The 21858-nt window shown below is 31.1% G+C and overlaps 3 protein-coding genes across 5 annotated transcripts; 2 read left to right on the top strand and 1 right to left on the bottom strand.

The window, feature by feature from the left end:
• Positions 1 to 1918: 1918 nt before the first annotated feature.
• On the top strand, positions 1919 to 8068 carry LOC113871001 (cryptochrome-1-like). Of its 3 annotated transcripts, XM_027507645.1 has the most exons (6): positions 2295 to 2384; positions 2891 to 3333; positions 4694 to 4915; positions 5175 to 5881; positions 6906 to 7560; positions 7771 to 8068. In XM_027507645.1, exons 2-6 carry the CDS (start codon positions 3024 to 3026, stop codon positions 7779 to 7781), a joined length of 1905 nt encoding a protein of 634 aa, XP_027363446.1. In that variant the 5' UTR covers positions 2295 to 2384; positions 2891 to 3023; the 3' UTR covers positions 7782 to 8068. The 3 variants fall into 3 exon arrangements, with proteins under 3 accessions (XP_027363445.1, XP_027363444.1, XP_027363446.1); XM_027507644.1 differs by having other exon boundaries at positions 1919 to 3333; XM_027507643.1 differs by having other exon boundaries at positions 2113 to 3333; positions 6906 to 7570; positions 7771 to 8042.
• Positions 8069 to 11669: 3601 nt separating this feature from the next.
• On the bottom strand, positions 11670 to 13846 carry LOC113872531 (basic 7S globulin-like). The gene has a single exon (XM_027510155.1). It carries the CDS (start codon positions 13756 to 13758, stop codon positions 12436 to 12438), a length of 1323 nt encoding a protein of 440 aa, XP_027365956.1. The 5' UTR covers positions 13759 to 13846; the 3' UTR covers positions 11670 to 12435.
• A 5260-nt stretch (positions 13847 to 19106) lies between these two features.
• Positions 19107 to 21858, top strand: LOC113873073 (PRA1 family protein D). Its single transcript, XM_027511042.1, has one exon. The coding sequence runs from the start codon at positions 19194 to 19196 to the stop codon at positions 19731 to 19733; it is 540 nt and encodes a 179-aa protein (XP_027366843.1). The 5' UTR covers positions 19107 to 19193; the 3' UTR covers positions 19734 to 21858.

Raw genomic sequence — 21858 nt, 5'->3', positions numbered from 1 at the left:
TTTGTCAAGATAGCATAATATGCAGAAACGCAGCGTATCCTCATAAATAATTCACTACATAATTATGTCATTTGACTTATAATATTGCTATTTTAAAGGACAATACATTCAATTAAATTATGACCTGCTCAATTCTCTTTCTTAATAAAATGTACAGTGAAGATAGATGATAATGAAATAGGACTAAGATGCTCTACAGTAATTACATCTTGCAATTAGTTATTTTTTTATTTTTGTTTAAGCAAGAAATTTTTATTTGAACAAAAGTGCAAAAATAACACTAACTGCAGAATGTAGTTGGTGCCACAAATTCAGAAAATTCTGACCCAATGAAGTGAGGGTATCTCACGTCCTAGGGTATTCATTTGCGCAAGTGTGGAGGCCTACCAAAATAATAAACGTATTTCAAATAATTTAGGCTATGACCCAAACAAAAGAAAAAAAAAATCAAGCTTAATTTGTGTTTAGGTTTAGGTGGTTCTTCTGCTACTGAATTCAATAAGAGTAATGCTACTTTTATATTCACACTTTGTATTTGTTTTATTCTATGGTCAAATGATGTGAAATTAATGTTTGACTATTGAAATGTTTGTTCTGTGTAAATGATATAATAAAAATTTGTTAATGAAGCTTATTAAATGATAGTTTAATTTAGTGTGAATTTTATTTTTATTTTTATGAATTTTGTTATTTTTTAAAAAAAATAAGTAATCATTTTTCTAAATTTAAACCCTATCAAGCAGGTATTTTTTTAAATAAAAAAACATAATAATCACTTATTTTTATTAGTTTCTCAATAGAATTGAAATTAATGTTTCTTACAAAATAATCTTTCCAAAAGAAGCACTAAGTATGGATAACCGACACCGTCACCCCCAATCACATATACAAAGTAAAATTCGAGTTTAAGTTTATATAAAAGAAAGAAAGAAAAACTAACTATAATGAGATGCTAAATAATGTATAATTATAAAATCACAAAAATGTTATTAACGCTATCACTTGTCACGTGTGAGTATTTGTTTTGCCACCAACATGCGTTGTTTTGAGTAAACGAGACTTGAATTCTTTAAACAAATTATTTTAGGTTCAATTTTGAGATTCATATAAGAAAAACAAAAATATAATTGAGAGTCTCTGACCTCATCTTAAAATATTTATCTTTTGCCTATTAAGCTGGAGATATTATGAGGAAAGTAAAGAAAAATAAATAAGGAGTATGATATGCATAAATACTAACTTCATTAGTTGATTGTGATGATTATATATGATTGTATAAATAAATTCAATTGTTTTTTCTATCCCTAATCCTGTTTTCCTGATTAAATATTTATAATTCTGCTAAAAAATCGAATTTCTTTCTCTTGATTAGTAATTATGGTTTGTAAACATTTGTCAACATAATTTTTTACGACAAATACTTAAAATGCACATGTAATTTAATTATGATTTTTTAATACTTTTATTTTTTGAAAAAATGTGTGACTTCTTATCATAAGAACCATTTTTTTAATAGTGTGATGATAAATAGGCGATTGAGCGAGTAATAATAACCACAAAATGAAATCCAAGAGCATTTGTTAACTAGTTATCGTAAACATGATCAAAATAATTTTAATATTTTGATTTTAATAACTTTTAAACAATAATAATTGAATAGTGTATAATATGATATAATAATATTACATCAGCAATTATTTTGAAATAACATATAATGTAATATTTTAAATTTATAAAAAATAAAAATAATTGAAAATAAAAAAGAAAATATATTTAATTATATTTATAAAAATTTAAAACATATTTTACCATCAACATAATCTGCATATGTACCCCAAAAACTATCATAATACTCGTACTCAAGGAGGAAAAAAAATCTAGTTATAGTACTAATGTTGTTGGCATCATTCACCAAAGTACATGGTTTCATTGCATCGATATGCAAGGCAAGTCCATGTCATCATTATTTTTCTCACAAAGTTACAACGTACAGCAATTTGTTCTTACGCCTATCAAGTTTTGGACTTTTGCAGGATATTTTTTTGACTTTGTGGTAAAATTTGGTTCATTTTCATGAAATTGTGGAACCTGCTAGTAGCCTCTAGTGACATGTTCCACGTTCTTATCCTCTCGTCTCTGTTAATCATACGTGTCTGTCTCCCACTATCATCAGTGCACGTTCCATGTGATCTTCCACACGTGATCACACGCTAATCAGATCCTCACACAATGCCATGATTCAATCACTGTTGCCTTCCTATTCCCTATATACACTGCATGCTAACTAGGCGTTTAAGTTGGCCTAAATTGGATTTGATTTGGTGCTTCCTTGTCTCATCTTCAGCTAAACTCTGATGGGATTGTGAATACTAAATATCTTGCTGGTGGGTATTTGATATCTTCCTGAAATAACTCGAGTGGCTGGAGGTTAAGAACTTTCTAGTTAATCATCCTATCTTTTTTAATCTTGAAGGGTTTATTTTATTATATAATTTCGAATATTCAAGCTCTAGTTGTTTTTGGATAGTGTTCTATACTATTTATGCTTTTGTAACATTTATTATTCTTTACTCGCTTTTGTTTTTCATTTGGAGATTTCCCCCCCTTTTTTTTTGTTATATTTACTGGTGGTCTTTAAATTGGTGAGTGAGACATGTGGGGATGGGTTCTCTGAGTAGGATTTAATAGGTTAGATGCCTCACGGAAGCAAAGTGGCATGCAAGTTGGACATCTTGATAAGCTACCAGTTAGGTCTACTTTAGGAGTGATTTGAGGCTCTTATTCTATGCTCTATAGATATCTTTTAATTTTGGCAAAAATCGAGATCCAACCTTTGGATCCAATATCTTTTCTATCAATCTTCATTCTTCAGATATTTTCTGCTGGTAAGGTTCTTGAATAGGAGAACTGTGAAGTTTTGAGGTGAATTCTGTGCCTTTTATTGGATATGAGAAGCTTGTGGAGAAGTTATTGTATGAGGCTTAAAGCTTTGGCTTTGCCACGAAACGTCTGAAGTGTACAACATGGGTAGCAACAGAACTATTGTGTGGTTTAGAAGGGACCTTAGAATTGAAGACAATCCTGCATTAGCTGCTGCTGCTAGGGAGGGTTCTGTATTTCCTGTGTATATATGGTGCCCTAAAGAGGAAGAACAATTCTATCCAGGAAGGGTGTCAAGGTGGTGGCTGAAGCAGTCTCTTGCTCACTTGGATCAGTCACTGAAGTCTCTTGGAACCAGACTTGTTCTCATCAAAACCCACAGTACTGTCACTGCTCTTTTGGAGTGTATAAAGGCCATTCAAGCAACAAAAGTTGTGTTCAACCATTTGTATGGTAAGTACTTTTGTCCAGAAGATAGATGGTATAGACTTATTAGCCTTCAGTTTTAAATGTTTTGGCCAATTTTTGAAGTGCTTCCTATCATATGTTTGGTGTCACTTAATGTTTTGGATCTCCAAAAGCCGGAGAAGCAAGTAGGCTTATTCTATGGACAACTTTGAGGAGGGTTAGGATAGAACTTCAAGGTGGATATTTCTTGAAGAGAATCCTCAAAATTGTATTTTTATTCTGAGAAGATAAAATGTTATTTTCATCCTTGTGCTCTTTGACAGCAGAGGAATATTAAATTGAGGAGATTTTGAAATTGAATTTGTCTTTACCTCCAAATATTGAATTATCAATGTTGATTCATACATACTTTTTTCCTGAAGTGGACTGACATTTGAATTGGCAAAAGCTGAATACAATTACGTGGTATGTTGATCATGATTTGACAATTAAATTAAAGCCTGAGCTAAACTTGTATGAGAATATCATCTAGTGTGGCCTGAGGTTTATAAAGAATAACATCTCTTAACTGCCAGATAAATACCTTTTGTTCTTCTGATCCAGACTAGGAGGAAAATGCCTTTTTCTGTAAATGCCATGACAGTTCCTTACAGTGCTTCCACTAACATAAAAAAATAGATATCTTTGTAAACGTGAGAATGTCTTACTATGGTGACTAAGTGACAATTACTTTACTTGTTGCAGGCATCATTCTCATCCTTACTACTTTTGTTGAGTTTAAGTTCGATAATCTATTACTGCAAATGAAGAGTGCATGCGTTGGGAACCATAAATAGAGATGGGAAAAAGGAAAGAAAGAATTTATTAAATTTAATAGGAAGAACAGAAAATAGGAGAGGGATCTCTCTTCCAAGGTTTTCCCGTTTCTACAACTAAGCCGCTGCCCCTGCCCAATTCACCAATGATAATAAAAAACTAAATGAATCCTCCTACCTTTCTTCCCCCTATTTATATAACCCCTCTAATTAACTAATATTCTAAATTTCCCTTCCCTTTGTATCCTAATAGCATGTCTGTCAAAGCTAGAGAATTCTAAAAAGTAATGCACTGATTCTGTAGATGCCTGAACACATTAAAAATCATATTATACAAGATGACATGAAGTATTTGTACGAAACTGTGTTTTTGTTTAAGCTTTACATGTTTTGAGCATTCTAGCACTTTTGTTCCGTTTGTCAAATTAATTATCTAGTTTTTTAGATGGAAGTTTTAATAAGTTGAGACATGAAAATTAACTCCACTAACAGGATTTCTTAATAATGAACAAAATCACTTCTAGATATATGTTGTCATACTTGGATGCGAGTTATCTGACCAACATTTCTTACTGTGATTGTTTTACTAGATTCAGTTTCACTTGTCCGAGATCATAACATCAAAGAAAAACTAGTAGAACTTGGCATATCTGTGCAAAGCTACAATGGGGATCTTTTATATGAGCCATGGGAAATATATAATGAAAGGGGACATACTTTTACTACCTTTGCCCCTTTTTGGAAGAGATGCTTGCACATGCAAATGAATGTTGTTTCTCTTATTCCTCCATGGCAATTAATTCCAGCTGAAGGTATGATATGACTATATGCATAATGCATGTACTCCGATTTGATCATTTCTCAGAAATATGATTATTGAGATCAGGTTACTGCTAGAGGTTAAGAACTTGAAAGGTCTTGTCTTAAGACAGTTCTATTATGAAAACTAGCAGTAATGTGATCAACTTCTTCTGTTACTAGATCAATCAGTCTAAATTTCTCCTTTCTTTTGGGAGAGAGTGCTATAAAACAGATCAATTGAGAATGTTTTTCTTCTTCTGTGGATGACAGGAAAAGTTGCGGAATATTCAATTGAAGAACTAGGTCTTGAAAATGAATCGGAAAAACCAAGCAATGCATTACTAGGACGAGCATGGTCTCCAGGTTGGAGAAATGCCGACAAGACGTTAACTGAATTTGTGGAGCAGCATCTACTTCACTACTCCAAGAATAGGCTAAAAGTGGGTGGAGACTCCACCTCACTTTTGTCTCCATATCTTCATTTTGGAGAACTGAGCGTGAGGAAAGTTTTTCAATTGGCACGTATGAAACAAATATTATGGGCAAATGAAGGCAATAGTGTTGGTGAAGAGAGTGTAAATCTTTTTCTCAGGGCCATTGGACTTCGAGAGTACTCACGCTATCTCTGTTTCAATTTTCCCTTCACTCATGAGAGATCACTTCTTGGGCACTTAAAGTTTTTTCCTTGGAATGCTGATCCTGATATGTTTAAGACTTGGAGACAAGGTAGGACTGGCTACCCTTTAGTTGATGCAGGAATGAGAGAACTTTGGGCAACAGGATGGATACACAACAGAATAAGAGTAATAGTTTCCAGTTTTGCTGTGAAAATGTTGCTTCTACCTTGGAAATGGGGAATGAAATATTTCTGGGACACACTTTTGGATGCAGACCTGGAAAGTGATATCCTGGGTTGGCAGTATATCTCAGGGGGCTTACCAGATGGTCACGAGCTTGAGCGCTTGGACAATCCTGAGGTTTGTCATGTTTTCCTTCATTGAATGGACTTTTAGTTTGCTTGGTTTTAATCAGCTGTGATTATTTTATATTTAATAATTTAATTTCTATACACTTTTTGTTTTATTCAATCTATATAACATGTATAACATATCACTACCTGCTTTAGCTTTTGATTCTACTGTGGGCAAAAATTCATGTGTTTCCTTACCTCCGTCCCTATGTGCCATTTTTTGATATCGAAGGAATTTTATTACACTCCGCCTAACACTTCATAAGGTTGGAAAATATTAATTCTGTGCAGTGAAACAAAAACTTCCTCAATCTATGTTACCTCCTGCTGGTGGAAAAATTAGGTGCATTTTCATATTTTCTTCAATTCATTTAACACCGGATGAAATTTATCCTTTTATATTTCTCGTACAAGTTTTAAAAGGGAATACTACTTCAACACTTAAAGAATATCTTGTTTTTGTCTAACTTGTTGAAGTCTCACGTATAGACATGGCTAAATAAAAACTTATAAAGGTTAAAACAATCTTTACTTTATGAGTTAGCTTTTGGAATCGAGTTAGACTTCAAGCCCAAATTCAACATGATATCAGATCCTACTGTAGATTCAATATTGGGTAACCCTCGACTGAAAAAAAAATCTAGGCCCACGATTTTTATCAATTCTACCTACCTGGTCCCGTTGCTTATTCAGTGCTTTATAAAATAGAATCATACAATTTTCACTCTTTAGATGTCCAATTTTAAGCATGAGGAAGTGTGTTAAAGTCCCACATGGACTATAGACATGACTAATTAAGAGTATGTAAAAACTAAAGCAATTTTTACCTTACAAGCTATTTGTTGGGGGTTGTGTTAGGCTTAAAACCCAAATTCAGCAGTGATTCATGTGTTAGTAGTATTAATTCAATTTTTTTTTTCTAAAGACACATTGCATCTATCAGGAGTAAATTCCAACTGTTTGAAGTCTAGAAAATAATCAATGGAAAAAGAATCTCGCTCTTCTAATTTTGGTGTCACTTTTGGGGACAGATTCAAGGAGCTAAATTTGATCCAGAAGGTGAATATGTAAGGCAATGGCTCCCCGAGTTGGCAAGAATGCCAACAGAGTGGATCCATCATCCTTGGGATGCACCCCTTAGTGTGCTTAGAGCATCAGGAGTTGAGCTGGGTCAAAATTATCCAAAGCCAATCATTGATGTAGATTTGGCCAGAGAAAAACTAACTGAAGCTATATTCAAGATGTGGGAATCTGAGGCAGCAGCAAAAGCTGCTGGCTCTGAAGCAAGGAATGAAGTTGTTGTAGACAACTCCAACAGTGCTGAAAATTTGGACATTTCAAAAGTTATGTATAAGGGCAAGACTCCATGTCCAACTATTTCAGCTAATGATCAGAAAGTGCCTGCACTTCAGGATCCGAAGAACGACCCGCCTATTCGGAAGAGACCAAAATGTGTGGCAGATGAGGCACATAACCAAGATAATAATTCACAAAATCATAACAAAGATACTGGGGTGTCAACCATTGATCAAGACATGAGTTCCACAGCTGATTCTTCATTTAAGAAACAGTGTACCAGTGCAAGCACATATTCATTTTCTGTTCCACAACAGTGTTCGTCATCTTCTAATCTAAAGTGGCCATGGCAAGACCAGATTGACATGGAGCAGAGTTCGAGCAAAGATGGTGAGAATTCGTACGTTTCCATGGGATTAAACAAATGAAAATACATTCATACAAAAAAGCATCTTTAGACTATGCATAGTAGTTTCTAATTCATTGGGATCGTGTTTTCTTTATTGAGAAATCTTGATTTCTATTATTCTATTGACTGATTCAGAATTGAGCTTTATGGGGGTGGACTTGGTGTACTAATAAATAAAAATTTCCATGCAGGAGCTATGTGAGGATAATGCTGTTCTTATTCATAAATCCTGTCGCAGCTGCGTTACTCGCTATTAAAAAAATGTACCATATTTAAGTGCTGCAGTTTTTTTTAGACTATGCTATGCCTTTGTTTTTCATGGCTATATTCCCAATCAGCTATGTAAAAGGTTTGAGGAAAAAGAGCACAGGATTGAAACACTAGCCAAAATTGTATATTTTTTATTTGTGCTGGCACCATGCATACAAACTCTGTAATCAAATAATCTATACAATAAATTCCTCTAATATAGCTTGCATTTTATTTTTGTCACGCAAGTTTGTTTAAAACAAAACAAATTTGTGTAATTGTACCGAAAAATGTGTAATAATAAAAAGTTTCTTTTAATAGCTTCGTTGTTTCTACACCCAGTGTGGAATATTCAAAAGAAATTTAGAAGTTATTAAAAAAAACTTTTAATTAATTAGATTTCTAAAAAATTAATTTTTAATGAAGTTCATTCACATCGTGTAATTAAGTAGTGAAGTAGCCTTGATTGCTGTTGATAATGATGCGCTAAAACACTTATTCATACGTGGCTTTGTCTTAGGAATAGCATAAACCCAAGATTTAGCTTGGGCTTCTTGAAGGGAGATATCCAGTGTATATCATTTATCTTTAAACCATCATTCTTGACCTTTCACCAAGGGTAAAAAAAAACTCATCCATTCAATAGTAACTTTCGTAGATTAAATTAAATCAACACTCAGGAGAAAAATTATTTTATCTAATTTTATTAGTTTTTATTTTATTATTGAATGTATTTGATTTCAAATTCGAATCATATTTTAATTATTTCAATTTAAAAGTGGTTTAGATTAGATCGATTTCTAATGTATATTTTATTTTTTCAGAAAATAGTAAATAAAACTTGAAATTCAAAATAAACTAATAATTAAATTAAAATAATTTTTTAATAATTGATTAAAATATAATATAATTTTTAAAATTTAATAAAAATTATAAATTTAAAAGGAGTAAATATTTTAATTATTAAGAATAAATATTGTATTATATTAAGTATAGTAAAAAACTAGTCAAAATTAAAAAATAAATATACAAAGTAAAAACATTACTTGACATGATAGACAAAAAATCCCAAAAAAACATTTTCATTTAAAAATACTAATAAAAATGCAAATATAACTCACCAATTACTTCCAAAGGGTTGATGTATAAACTTGTTATAATAAACATTCCTAATTTAAAAATTAATTTATTTTCTTTTGTTATTATATTTTGTAGTTAATTATTAGGTAAACTCTTAGTTTCTAAACTATGTAACTTAAGTAAAGTTAATCCTTAAATTTTGAAAATTAAAAATTTTAGTCTCTAAAATTAATAATTATCAATCACATTAATTGATAATTTTTCATGTTAAACAATACGTGTCAATTCATTTTGGTCACAATATTATTTTAAATTTTTTTTAAAATAATTATTTTTTATTCTTAACTTTTAATATTGTTAAGTAATAAAGTCTCTCTTTATCTTCTATTTTGCATTAAAATTCTAAAATAACATCATTTTATATTGATAATAATATGGTATGTATCACTTAACGTGATAAATCATCATTCTATTACTCAATTTTAACGTATCTTAATAATAAAGATTAATGTAATAAAAAATTATTAATTTTAGAGACTAAAATTTTAATTTTAAAAAATTAATTTAAATGACGCTACATATTTTAAAAACTAAAAGTTTACTCTAATTATTGCGAAGAAATCTTATTCTATTTTGTTTACATTGAAATCAAGTGTAAATAATTACAAGTGGAATAAAACATGGGCAATTTAGAAATCTATAAAAAAAAAAAAAAAACTCATACACCTATTTTCTTAAGGTTTTGAGTTGCTTGTGTTATTCCGCTTGTTGAAGCTCTTTTTGAAATGATGTAACACCCACATGTGATAGAGGATTTGGAGCCCAAAAATAAATTTCAAACTAATCCAAAACTAGTTAACTTATAAATGCATAAAGATATTAGAGAGAAAAGTTAGTCATAACAATTTCACACTCACATGCATGAATAAAATTAATATGAAACAGGCATGAAGCAGTCCAAGTTTATTTTATTGAATGATAAAGATAAACATGCACACACCACATTATTTAATACTGATAACAGGCAAAACAAGCCTTGATTTGTAGTACCTCTCAACACAAACAAGCCATGCATAGCATATCACTACACACGTAAATTTTTCACAAATTCATCAAAGCATGCAAGATCGATCAGAGTGTTCATGGACTTCACTTTGATTTTCCAATAAAAGCAGGAGCGGAGTGATCAGATTTAACTTCATCTTTGTTCTTCAAAGCGATACAGCATTGATCTTATTATCGTGTTCTTGGGGATAAGCTTCACCATTTTGGTCAGAGAGACAAAATGCATCACATGGCAGCACTTGTAACTCACTGATGCTATCTCCACTATTTTGATTTCACATGATGGATCTGGGCAACATATGTGTAATGGGACTCCAGAGAGAATGATATTCAATTGGAAGCTAACACAATGATCAATATATAGTAGTCTCCAATTTATTTTTGTTGTAGTATTCAGTGAAAGCAATGTCAAAGCCTTTTGACTCCACATTCATTTTTAATGAATATATTGAAGTTAATAAATGGTATAATTAATTTCGCCGTAGGTGAACTAATGACATTTTTGTATAAAAAATTAACGGTGCAAAGATTGAAAAGTTAGCGGTGCTTGATTACCTGCCATTTTTTAATATCAGAACAAATGCTAGAGGCTGCGATCCAAAACCAGTTCCGGTCGAAGATGCGTTTGTGGACGTGCTCGGGTAGAAAAGAAATGGCTTCGCTCTGCCATGCCAAAATCATGTGCATTGCATTTTTATTTATTACTTCCCCGCGAGTATCGGTGACCACCAGAATAGGTTTACCTGGTAATTGCACAGCTCTTGGAGCGGCATGAAACCTTTTGAGTGAGAAGTAGTGCACCACGTACCATTGCACCTCAGATTTCAACTACTCAAACATTTCCTTTTCTTTTTCGCTCCATTTTTCCCCAATGGTAATCCACAAGATCTTATAATCTTGTTTCTCTTTGATTAATTCTTTGTGAACAGACTTTAGAACCGAAATCTCTTCTTCAACGTGGTCAAGACCATAAATTTATAATAGTAGGTTCCTTTTTCTTTACCACTTAGTGGTTAAGCTATATTTGGCCGAACGATCCATTAACATGAAAATTTAACCATAGCCGTCGTCTGAATAACTTCGACTAATAATAATCTACAGTAGGGTAATTAAATTAAGTATTAATTGAGGGAAAAATAGCTAATTTAACTACTAGTTGAAGATATTAAATGAAGAAAAGAAATGACAATAAAGTGATGCATGTAACACAACTTACGTGGTATTTCAGAATATTAGATATTATTTTAAACATAATAGTTATTCGTTTATAAAATTCAAACTCATAATGATAGAATAACAAATGTTCCCTATTTATAAGGATAAGAGGATTTTGAAACTCCACGAATCTAAACTTATTTTGAGGCTTCATCCTGCACGTTGTCTATCCATTCTATATGCCTGAACACATTACGTGAATTTCTAACTGTATTTCATTCAGAATAGCACAATAAACATGCACACACTACAAGCTAAGAAGAAAGAAGCAATGAGCCCAAAATAATACATACAAGGGGAAAAAAGAGCAAAGAGAAATGCAGAATGTTGTTTCTTATAATTCAAAGCTTACAGCATCGATCCACGTTAGCTTCATAGCCCAAATCCCATTTTGAAATAAAATCTGATAAAACTGGTACATTAGAGAACAGCATATATATTTTACTTATTTTTTATTTCTTTCTTCTTTTTTTGGGTTTAGGATTTATAACAAAAACTTAGCCCCAATATAAACAAAAACTATCAACAATGAAGGCATTTTTTTACTGGACCTTTCTTCAAGAGCAGAGGCTCGAAAAAATTGCAAAAAAGGTCAATCAAGTCAATATTTTGTTTTTTATTTTTTGGGCCTGACTGAACTTAGTGTATTACTCCGGTCTGGCCTTATATGGGATTTAATTATATTTGTGAGACCAAAATAATACATACAAGTGAAAAAGAGCAAAGCAAAAAGTATAATGTTTTGTTTCTTATAATCCAAACTTTACAGCATCGATCCACGTATTTTAGGTTCATAGCCCCAATCACATTTTGAAATAAAATCTGATAAAACTGGTACATTAGAGTATGCGAGAACAACATTTTTTTTTATAGATGGTAATGTTGTTGGATAATATTTTTCTTTTTCAATCTTTTGAATGGAATATATTTCATTCTTTTACGTTTTTATTACGCAGTTTCGGTTTCTTGGATATCTGTCTCTTCCATAAGTGTTGGTATCACTATTTCTATGACTTACGTTGAAGAATAATTAAAAGCAAAAAAATAATTGAAGATGCAAGTAAAATGAATATATCCACAATAGTAGCTCCGTCGAACAACCGTGCTCTTTATTTTGTAGACAAAAGGTAAATAAATTTTGGGAGGCTATGCATAAATGCAACCTCACTTATTCTCCACCTGGTCGACATGCATAGATCTTAAAATACAGAAACCTGTGCACTAAGTTTTGATTGGACTTAGAATAATCAAATTCTAGCAGAAGAAGTAAAGTTAAAGTTGGCACAGTTGGTGACCTCCAAGAAGAGTGAGCGGAATCCAAGCCTTGAGGCTGCTAAATCAAATTGTAGCAAATTGTTCTCCAATTGATGTGCTCCAATTGTGATTGAAGTCATTGGGTGTGAACCACCAGCCACAAATCCAACTTGGGCTGCACTTGGGCTTGATCCAGCATCCACAAAACCCAAGCAAATTACATTTATATCATTAAACTGCACCATTGAATTTGCACCAATGATGTTCCACACCACTTCTTCATTCTGCAAAACTAGATTAATGGTAGGCACAGCCGGGCCCATTCTTGAGAAGGAAATGTCTTTGGTTGCAAAGCAAGTCCCAAATGGAGCCACAGGTGCAACTGTAGGGGCTCCAAGAGCTTTCACAAAGGCCTCAGATACAGCTTTGTAAATTGTGGTCTCCATGATAGTGTAAGGATTAACAGTACTAATCTTAGTCCCACCAATACCATTTCTATCTATAGATAAAAGGGTTGTATTCAGTGGCACATTTTTGTCCGAGATTCTAATAGATTTAACCCCAATGAAGTATTCCACTGAGGGTTCCCCTAAGAAAGCACTAGGAGCAGTGCTAACTGGGTTAGTAATGAGAGGGGTGAAAGTGAGAACCTTAGAGACATCCTTGTTCAAATTATAAGGGCCATCACCAAAGAACATAACACCATCTGTCATAGTGGAAGAACTCAAGCAAATGGCAAATTTCCTTGGAAAGCTGAAAGCTGAGGCAAACTGAGAAGGAAGTGAAACTTTAGTCCTTCCAAGACCAGCCATACCTGTGACACCACTAGCCAGGCCGTTCTGGACAACTTTTGACCCGCATATGAAGAGAGTGTTAGGCACAGAAACCACCCTACCTGGGGTGTTTCCATCAGTGGAGTTGACAGAAACAACGTCAGCATGAATGTCGCCATATGTGGACACACCTGTTACAGTGTTGCTTGGTGAGCGACCACAAATTTTGTCCCCGCTACAACCATATAAACCGAAAAGTGAGCACTGAGCAGAGCCACAACGGGATGGTTTAGAGGTGGATGAGGCATAACCCTCTTCACAGTTCACCCAAAAGTAACCACCACCAAGATCAACAGTTAGCTTCACTGGCACAAGTGGGGTCCTTTGTTTGATTTTGGTGACATACTGAGGAGTAGAGGCAGAAACATCTTTGGTGACAGCAAGAACAAGTGCCTTTGGTCTGAAAGAGGTTTGAGCAGCGGAGGAAGAGATGAACAATGAGAGAAAGGACAAAACGATGAGGGGTTGAAGTGAAGCAACCATTGGAGAAAGAGCGAAATAGATAAGTATGAAACGTGTGATGTGATGTGATGTGAATAATGGAGAAAAGGGCCTACTTATATAGATTTCTCATGTTAGACTTTTCTTCTCATTTTCTTGATTGGCTTATCAAGAAGGGGTTTCAAAGATGGCAACCGAGTTCGTGGCTTGATGCAGATAATGGCCTCAATACTCCTTTAATTCTTTGCGTGCTATTCTTTTTGCTCATTGACTGTTCTTTCAGTCTTATATTATTTATATAATATTTTTTATAATTTTTTGTGTTATTAATTTTTTATAATTTTAATTTATACAATTCTATATAAACGATAAAATTAAAATTTAGTTAATAATGATATGACCATTTAAATAATTATATGTATTTTTAAAAGTTTAATAACATATAACATATTTTTTGTATTATTTTTCACAATAATTAAATATTTTCGCTCAAATTATTTTCACTATATATTTAAGTCTTCAATTCTGTTAAAAATTGTTTCGGGAAGTCAAATTTTGTAAGATTGCAAAAGAAAGAAAGACAAACATTATGATCATAGTCGCTTATATTCCGAACGGTGTTAAATATTTTCCCGTCGTCAAATATGGTCCAAAAGTTATTTTCCTTCCGCAGCATGTCATTCTTTTCTTTATAATATTATAGTTATTATAAAATTAATAGTTATTATTTTTTACGTATTAAAACATAAAATATTATCTTAATTTATAAGATAATGTAAAAATTATTTAATATTAATTTTGGAAGAATGATTTTGGAATTATTTATTTTATTTTATATATATATGTGAAAAATAAATAAAATAAAATAAAGAATGTTATATAAAACCGTTGACTTTGCTAACGTAAAATCTGTGCTGACAGCAGAAATATATGACACCGTAACAAAATTTTCTTCTTAGACTTTGAAAAAAAGAGAGAAATATACTTAAAAAAATATCACTCGTCTGTTACCATTCCATTAATGAATTAATTAAGAAAATTAAAATAAATAAGATGAATAAGCAAAAAATTAATAAAAGTATAATTGATTTTTCCTATTTCATTTGCATACCATTAAATAACAGGTAAAGTTAACAGTTATATTTTAAAAAAAATACTGTATGCAATGATTTATTTTTATTGCTATACGTAAATCCTTAATTAAAATTTTTTTATATCAATTTTAATTACTCATATTTACTTTTTTATTTTAAAATTTTATCTAATAATTAATAAAATATGATATTGTATTAATTTATATAAATAAGTATACAAAATCTAATAATAGTATAAAATTTTGAGATAAAAGAATAATTAAAAAACTAAAAAATTAAAATAAGAAAAATTAAAATTATATATATGTGTGTGTGTTTACTTTAAAAATAATAATAACAAAGTTCTAAATATCTTCATTTTATTTACCATTGAGTTGAAACTAAATACGAAATAAAGAATCATTTTCTTTTCACTTAAATATGTCATACCAAACAAATTAAGGATTAGGCGATGATAAAACTCAAAATATTAGTTTATAAATAATTAAATTAAATAAAAAATATGTAATTTTTCTCATTGTTATCTGCGTAGTTTTAATAACAAGTGAAATTAAATTTTTTTATTTTGAAGTGTAATTTCATACAACTTTTTTAATAACTATTTGAAGTATATATATATATATATATATATATATATATATATATTATTATTTTATTTTATTTTTTCCTTTTAGATTAATTTTGGAGATAAAGGTCCGTTTTGGTTTAACCTTTCGATTGCATCTTAATTCATTTTCTATTCCTATCTAATTTATAACTTGCATGTATTTTCTTCGGGCAATGTAGGGTATAGGTAGGGTACTATAGTATCTATTTTCATATCCGTGTTTTAAAAATATACTCATATTCAGCCCTATATTTGTGTGAATATGAACATTAATTCTCGTATTTGTACATCTGGATACCCGCATACTCATCTTGTACCCATTACCTGCGCTTGATTGAGAGAAAAAATATTTATAAAAAATTATGTTTATATAACTTCAGATGAGTAACATGATAATACAAAAATTTAATAAGGAGTTGCCGATAAAGTACAAACATAAATAAAAAAATAAATATTAAAAGATCAAGAGTGCTAAATATATCTTAATGCAATAATTTTCTAAACTAAAATTTTTAAAAATAATAAGTAAAACTAAACACACAAGTTATTTGTCAGCAATGTTCTTATCTTGTGAGATTCAATCGAATGGCAACAACAAAGCGACAACGAGATAGATCTGCACAATGAGTGGCTCTTCGTGTGAGATCACTTAGTGACATCTTGTGGCCACATTAACAACTAGCTCTAATAAATAAAATTTTATAGTTGTTATAATAGGTGTTAATGAGGCAGACATTGAGAATGAAAGTAAAATTAAGGTTAAAAAGTTCAAGTACTAAACGATAATGAAAAGTAGATACATGAAATATTTTTTTAATTTTTAAATATGAAATTATAAGAAAAATAATAGATTTAATTAAAATAATATATATATATATATATATACACATGTATATAAAAAATTTTATAATAAAAAAATTTATTATCACAATAAAATTTTATAATAAAAAAATATACGTGTATATAAAAAATTACTTTTTAATCGAAAGAAAAAATTAACAAATAAGAATTAAAATTGTTTTATATTTTATATCTTTTCAAGAACTTCTTTGAATGTAAATAAAATGGTAAGAATAATATTATTTAAATTTAATAGATTATAGTTGTACTTGTAATATATATTGTATAGAAAAATATTATTTTAAATTGAAATATAAAAAATAAAATTTAAATATTATCAATAGATAATAAGTATACGGTAATAAGTAATAGTAGGTAACTGTAAAATTTATAAAATATTTACAATATGTTTATTATTTATCATTCACTTTATGATTTAAATATCAATATGATTTTATCAACAAAAATATTTGTGTGAAAAATATTTTATATGTGTGTTATATTTAAATAATTTTTTTAAAAAAGTCAATCTCATATTAACTATGTAATAATTAAATTATATTAACCTAGTTAAACAATATAAAATAGTAAATATATTTTTATATTAATCTTATATAACGAGTAATATATATATATATATATATATATATATATATATATATATGTATGTATATATAGGTATGGAGCGGGAGTGGGTACTTCGATATCTCCCTATTAAAATTTACAGATATCTATTCATATTCATGGAATGGATAAATATCCTACCTATTATGAATAAATTTTATGAGTGTCTATTGAGTATTTTACCCATTATTGTCTTTAAACATTAAAACAATGATTTGATGTCGATTATTTTACATATAATTCTGGTTATCTTCTCTGTGAGATTCATGTTTTTCTTCTCAATCTTTCTTCTTGACATAAGAGCTTAAGTGCATTTTTTATGTTATTTATAGTTTAAATTAGTTTTAATATAAATTATATATTAAGCATGATCGACCCATCTACTTTATTCATTGACAAAGCAAATAATATGGATTTAACTTCAAACAGGAATTAAACTACTTAGATTCGTGTTAAGAATAAAATAAAAAATTGTTTTTTTATATTAAATTAAACCTTGTATTTCTATTGAGAATATAGGCTAGTGATATAATCAAAATATGGACTGTATGGTTATATCATCTGAAAATAAAGTGTAAATATAACTGTGAAAGTAGAATTAGCAATATGAATTTACTGTTTACCACTGAGGGACTCACATTCTTAGGGTCTTTTCTAATTTGGCCTTGATAGTAAATAAAGTTAAAATGTTTAGCCATTTGCAAATAATAATTTTAGAAAATGATTAGTTTAATTTGATAAAGTTGCACATTTTCAACATGTATATGTGAGGACCATTTTGTTTAGGAACTAATTTTTGGCAATATCGACCCCTTCAGGGACCTCATTGTTCTAGTAAATGTTCATACCCATGTATTCCAAACAAACGTATGTCAAATCCATGAATGCATGCACAATACCATCCACATACTCATAAGGAAACAAACAAACGATACTCCAATATCCTCTCCACATGGACCGCACAACACAAAGAAGAAAAACATTGTATTAGACTTTGGAACCGAACCGACACGTCTATGAGCCATGTGGCGGGTCCAAAATTGATGCCTCCTTCGATAACAATGGTTTCAAATTACAATTTTAAGGAGTGAAAGCATAAGAGGTGAATAGGATAGGATGACTATTATATCTATTTTTAATTTAATTAGTGTAATTGTTATTTGAAAAAATGATTAGATTGAAAGATGAAAGAAATAATATCAACTGTTTTTTTTAAAAGTTGCTTATTATGTACTTGCAAATTTAATTTGATAGATATTATATATTTTTTTAAAATTGATAACTGTAATTTTTTAATATTTTAAAAATTTAAAAATATTTGTATTTTTTTTAACTAAATCACTAATTATTATTGTGCTATACATATTTAAGATAAAATCAATAGTGATAATTGTTCTACTTGTGAAAAAATGTAAAATGTCCTTTTACTTTACAAAATATTAAAAATTATTTTTTTAAAAATATTTTTTATTTTATTATCTCTCTCTTTTTTCTCTTTCTTTTTATATATTTTTAAAATTTAAAATATAATTATTTATATATTTTTTATAAATTAAAATAAATAATAATATAAAAAATAATCTTAATTTTGATAAATATAAACAAAAGAGTAATTTTGTCAATTTTTTTATATATTTTTATGTGATATATTTCTTTCTATTAAGTCTGCATCAAACATTGAATATAATAAAAACTTATCATGTCATAATATTATTCAATCTTCTTATTATATTTATCCTAATTCTATTCTAACTACCAAATATATGTCCTTAATATTCTTATTAGTATTGGATAAAAATAACACACTAAAACATTAAAATTTGAATGAACCTAAGAATTTACAAGCCATCACACAGTAATTTAAAATTTATTTTTTAATATTTGTAAAATTGAAATGAAACCGTCTTTGATTGAATTTATTTTTTCATGGATTAAATTGGTTTTAATGAATTTTTTCAAAGACCAGTTTAGTTAAAAGTGTTATTTTAACTGATATATTAAGTTAAAGAGAATGTTGAAATAAAATACTAACATATATGATAAAAAAAATAATTAAGAAAAGTAAATGGATTATAATAAAAAGTCTTGAAAGAGCAATTGGGAGTGGCAGTAGCCCTGACACAGGTCGGAGAGAGTGTGGAACAATTCGATCTTTTGGAGATTGGGCCTTCGAAGGCCCAATAGCAAAAAATGAAGAAACGGAGTGGGGAGTGATGCGAAGACAAACGAGGAAGGCGTGAGCTGGGAATGGTAATTGGTTTGGTCTCCATTCTTCCAATTCACCGATTGAATTGACGTTGGAGAAACAGAGAATGTCGTCCTCCGCCGAATTCCTTTCGAATTTGAAGGAAGCAGGGCAGACGGTGATCTCCACGCGCCGTCCCTGGGGCCAGTTCCTTGACCTCTCCGCCCTCTCTCTCCCATCCTCCCTCTCCGAAGTCTCCACGCGCCTCTCCCACAACCTGACCTACTTCCTCTTCAACTACGCGCTCCTCCTCCTCCTCCTCTTCCTCCTCAGTCTCCTCTCCCACCTCCTCGCCCTCCTTCTCTTCCTCATCCTCTTCGCCGCCTGGTACTTCCTCTACTTCTCCCGCGACAGCGACCCTCTCACCCTCTTCAACTTTGTCACTCTCGACGACCGCATCCTCGTCCTCGTACTCGCTGTGCTGTCCGCTGTTGTTCTGTTTACCACGGGCGTCTGGGTCAACCTCTTTGTCTCGCTGGCCGTTGGGGCTGTGGTGGTTTTCTTGCACGGCGCGTTGAGGAGCACCGATGATCTTGTTGGTGACGATCAGGAATCCCCCTATGGCCCTATGCTCACTGACCCTGCCGGTGCTTACACTCGCGTTTGACTTTCCTCTTTTCTTTTCTTTCCATTCTTTAACTGTCATGTAGATTTCACTGACACTCAATTTTATTCATATATGCTTTTCTCATTCCCATGTTTCTTCTGTTTTTCAATCCATATCATACTGAACATCAAACCTTTAGGGCTGTATGTGCCAAAATTTAATAGAATTCATCTTCAACAACGACATTAGGACATAGCCAAAATTGATTTTTGAATGTTGTTATTGGATGATCTTGTGTTTGTCTCTCTCGTTGTGTTAAGAGTGCTGCTTTTTAGTATCGGTTTTACAATTGACAAGTTTCACTGGTTTAAGAATGGTATATTGACATGGAGAGATGTTCTAATTTATTTTCTATTTGACCTGGAGAAAGTGTTATCATGAATATGAACAATGTCTTCTTATGTGAAGCACAATGATGCTCCAAACTCATGTGGATTGTGATTGTGATGGTTCGTGTTCGTATGTAAGTCAATTTGAGTCCTGTGTAATTGGATGTTATTAGTGATTGTTGATCGCCTACAATAATCAAAGACATCTCTTCCCTTTGCACAAATATATATTACCGTTTCTAACTATAGCTTTCAACTGAGAACTGTTCAAATAATCACAAAGCATTTATAGATTTGTTCCAAATGGGCTATGCTTTAAATTGGTATAGCTGTTGATTGAAATACATATTCCCCTACGCATATGTTTTCTTGTGTGCCATTTGCCGACAGTTTTATGCCCTTCTTAGCATGAGCTGATCATTGTAGTTAGTTATTGCATTGACATCGGAAACTTGTTTCTTTCTTGACCATAATTAATTCTTGGTATAACCATGTCCTTACAAGAGTTGTCCCTGTGAAATTCTTGTTCACAAAATGAATTCTTCAACGCGTGATTTCTTGCCAGTTATATTGTGCATTCTGATGTGAACGCCCTGCCACCCAATTGCTACTTGGCAGGCTTGATATTAAATTGAATGTTTTTTCGAGTTTCTCCCTTTTCATAAAGTATTTCACTTTTCCTATTTCTACTAATTCTCCAAGATGCATCTCAGGATCTGCGTATTTTGCATGAGAAAAAGAGTTTGTTCGTCCAATTTTTCTTTCTGATCTTCGGCAGCCATATAGTCTTATTTGAATTAGTCCGGCGCTTGATTTCTTTGATATTTTGCATGCAAGTTGTCTCTATGTATTGGCCTTTAAACAGTGTCACCAGTTTATCTTTGACTCTGCAAATTTTGCAATCAGTCAATGCGATCATTCAACAAATAGTTCCATGTTTGGAATTGAAGATAAACCTTATTTTGTTCTGTCTCTCTAAACAACAGACTGAATGAAAATAATGTTTACAATGGTTATCCGAAATAAATGAGACGCTAATCGATAGACCGGCGTACTACTCTGGACGGCTCTGGTGCCTGAACTATGGTCTTCAGTGGTTAAATAGGAAGTTAAAAAGATAACAATTTTGGTCATAGGATTTTTATACCTTTTCAAATCCCTTTTTGAGAATTTTAATTGTAGTCCCAAATGTCGTTTTAATTTCATCACTCTTTGGCACTTTTAATGTGTTGTGAAAAAAAATATTTGACAAGTTGAATGAACGCAAAGTCATTTATGAAACTTCAAAGATATAGTTGCATTTGTGAAAATATTACATTTCGTTTCGCTCTGTAGTTATCTTAAACTCTCTTTTCCCTTGCCAACAAGCTTTAGGTTACTTGAAATATCACCAGTTTGGGTTAGTCATCCATGAAGGAGCAACAAAGTATAACCTTAGATGTGTGGCTAAACTATGTTGGGTATTGTGAAAAAGGGCAACACAATTTTCCAGCGTGTATTGTTCTTCCGGTAAAAATAACGCATTATCTCCTCCGTTGGCTGAACAAAAAGAATTCTTCATTCTTCCAAATACACACAGCTAGCAGAGTTCAAGTTAACACTGAACTATCCTCAGCCTACTCTGGTTAGTTAATAGAGCGAATCATTTCTTTATTTCTTTTTTCCTAACTTTATTTTGTCTTTGCCTGAAAGATTAACCTAAAACTTATACAATGTAATTGATATAACAGCAATTCGAGTTGTAACAACATAATCTCAAACTAGCAAAGAGACTTTGAAGAAATTTTAACTCGTGA

The sequence above is a fragment of the Abrus precatorius genome, unplaced genomic scaffold, assembly GCF_003935025.1.
Source record: "Abrus precatorius isolate BTA unplaced genomic scaffold, Abrus_2018 Scaffold7, whole genome shotgun sequence".
In the NCBI taxonomy this organism is placed as follows: domain Eukaryota; kingdom Viridiplantae; phylum Streptophyta; class Magnoliopsida; order Fabales; family Fabaceae; genus Abrus; species Abrus precatorius.
Note: the sequence above shows the minus strand (reverse complement) of the source record. Positions and strands in the feature narration are given on the sequence as shown.

Excerpts from the sequence above, each read along its gene's own strand:
- LOC113871001 (XM_027507643.1), top strand. The coding sequence starts at position 3,024 with ATGGGTAGCAACAGAACTATTGTGTGGTTTAGAAGGGACCTTAGAATT. Across the intron at positions 4,916-5,174 it reads GCAATTAATTCCAGCTGAAG|GAAAAGTTGCGGAATATTCA; the intron begins GTATGATATGAC and ends TGTGGATGACAG. Across the intron at positions 7,571-7,770 it reads AGCAAAGATGGTGAGAATTC|GAGCTATGTGAGGATAATGC; the intron begins GTACGTTTCCAT and ends ATTTCCATGCAG.
- LOC113872531 (XM_027510155.1), bottom strand. The coding sequence starts at position 13,758 with ATGGTTGCTTCACTTCAACCCCTCATCGTTTTGTCCTTTCTCTCATTG.
- LOC113873073 (XM_027511042.1), top strand. The coding sequence starts at position 19,194 with ATGTCGTCCTCCGCCGAATTCCTTTCGAATTTGAAGGAAGCAGGGCAG.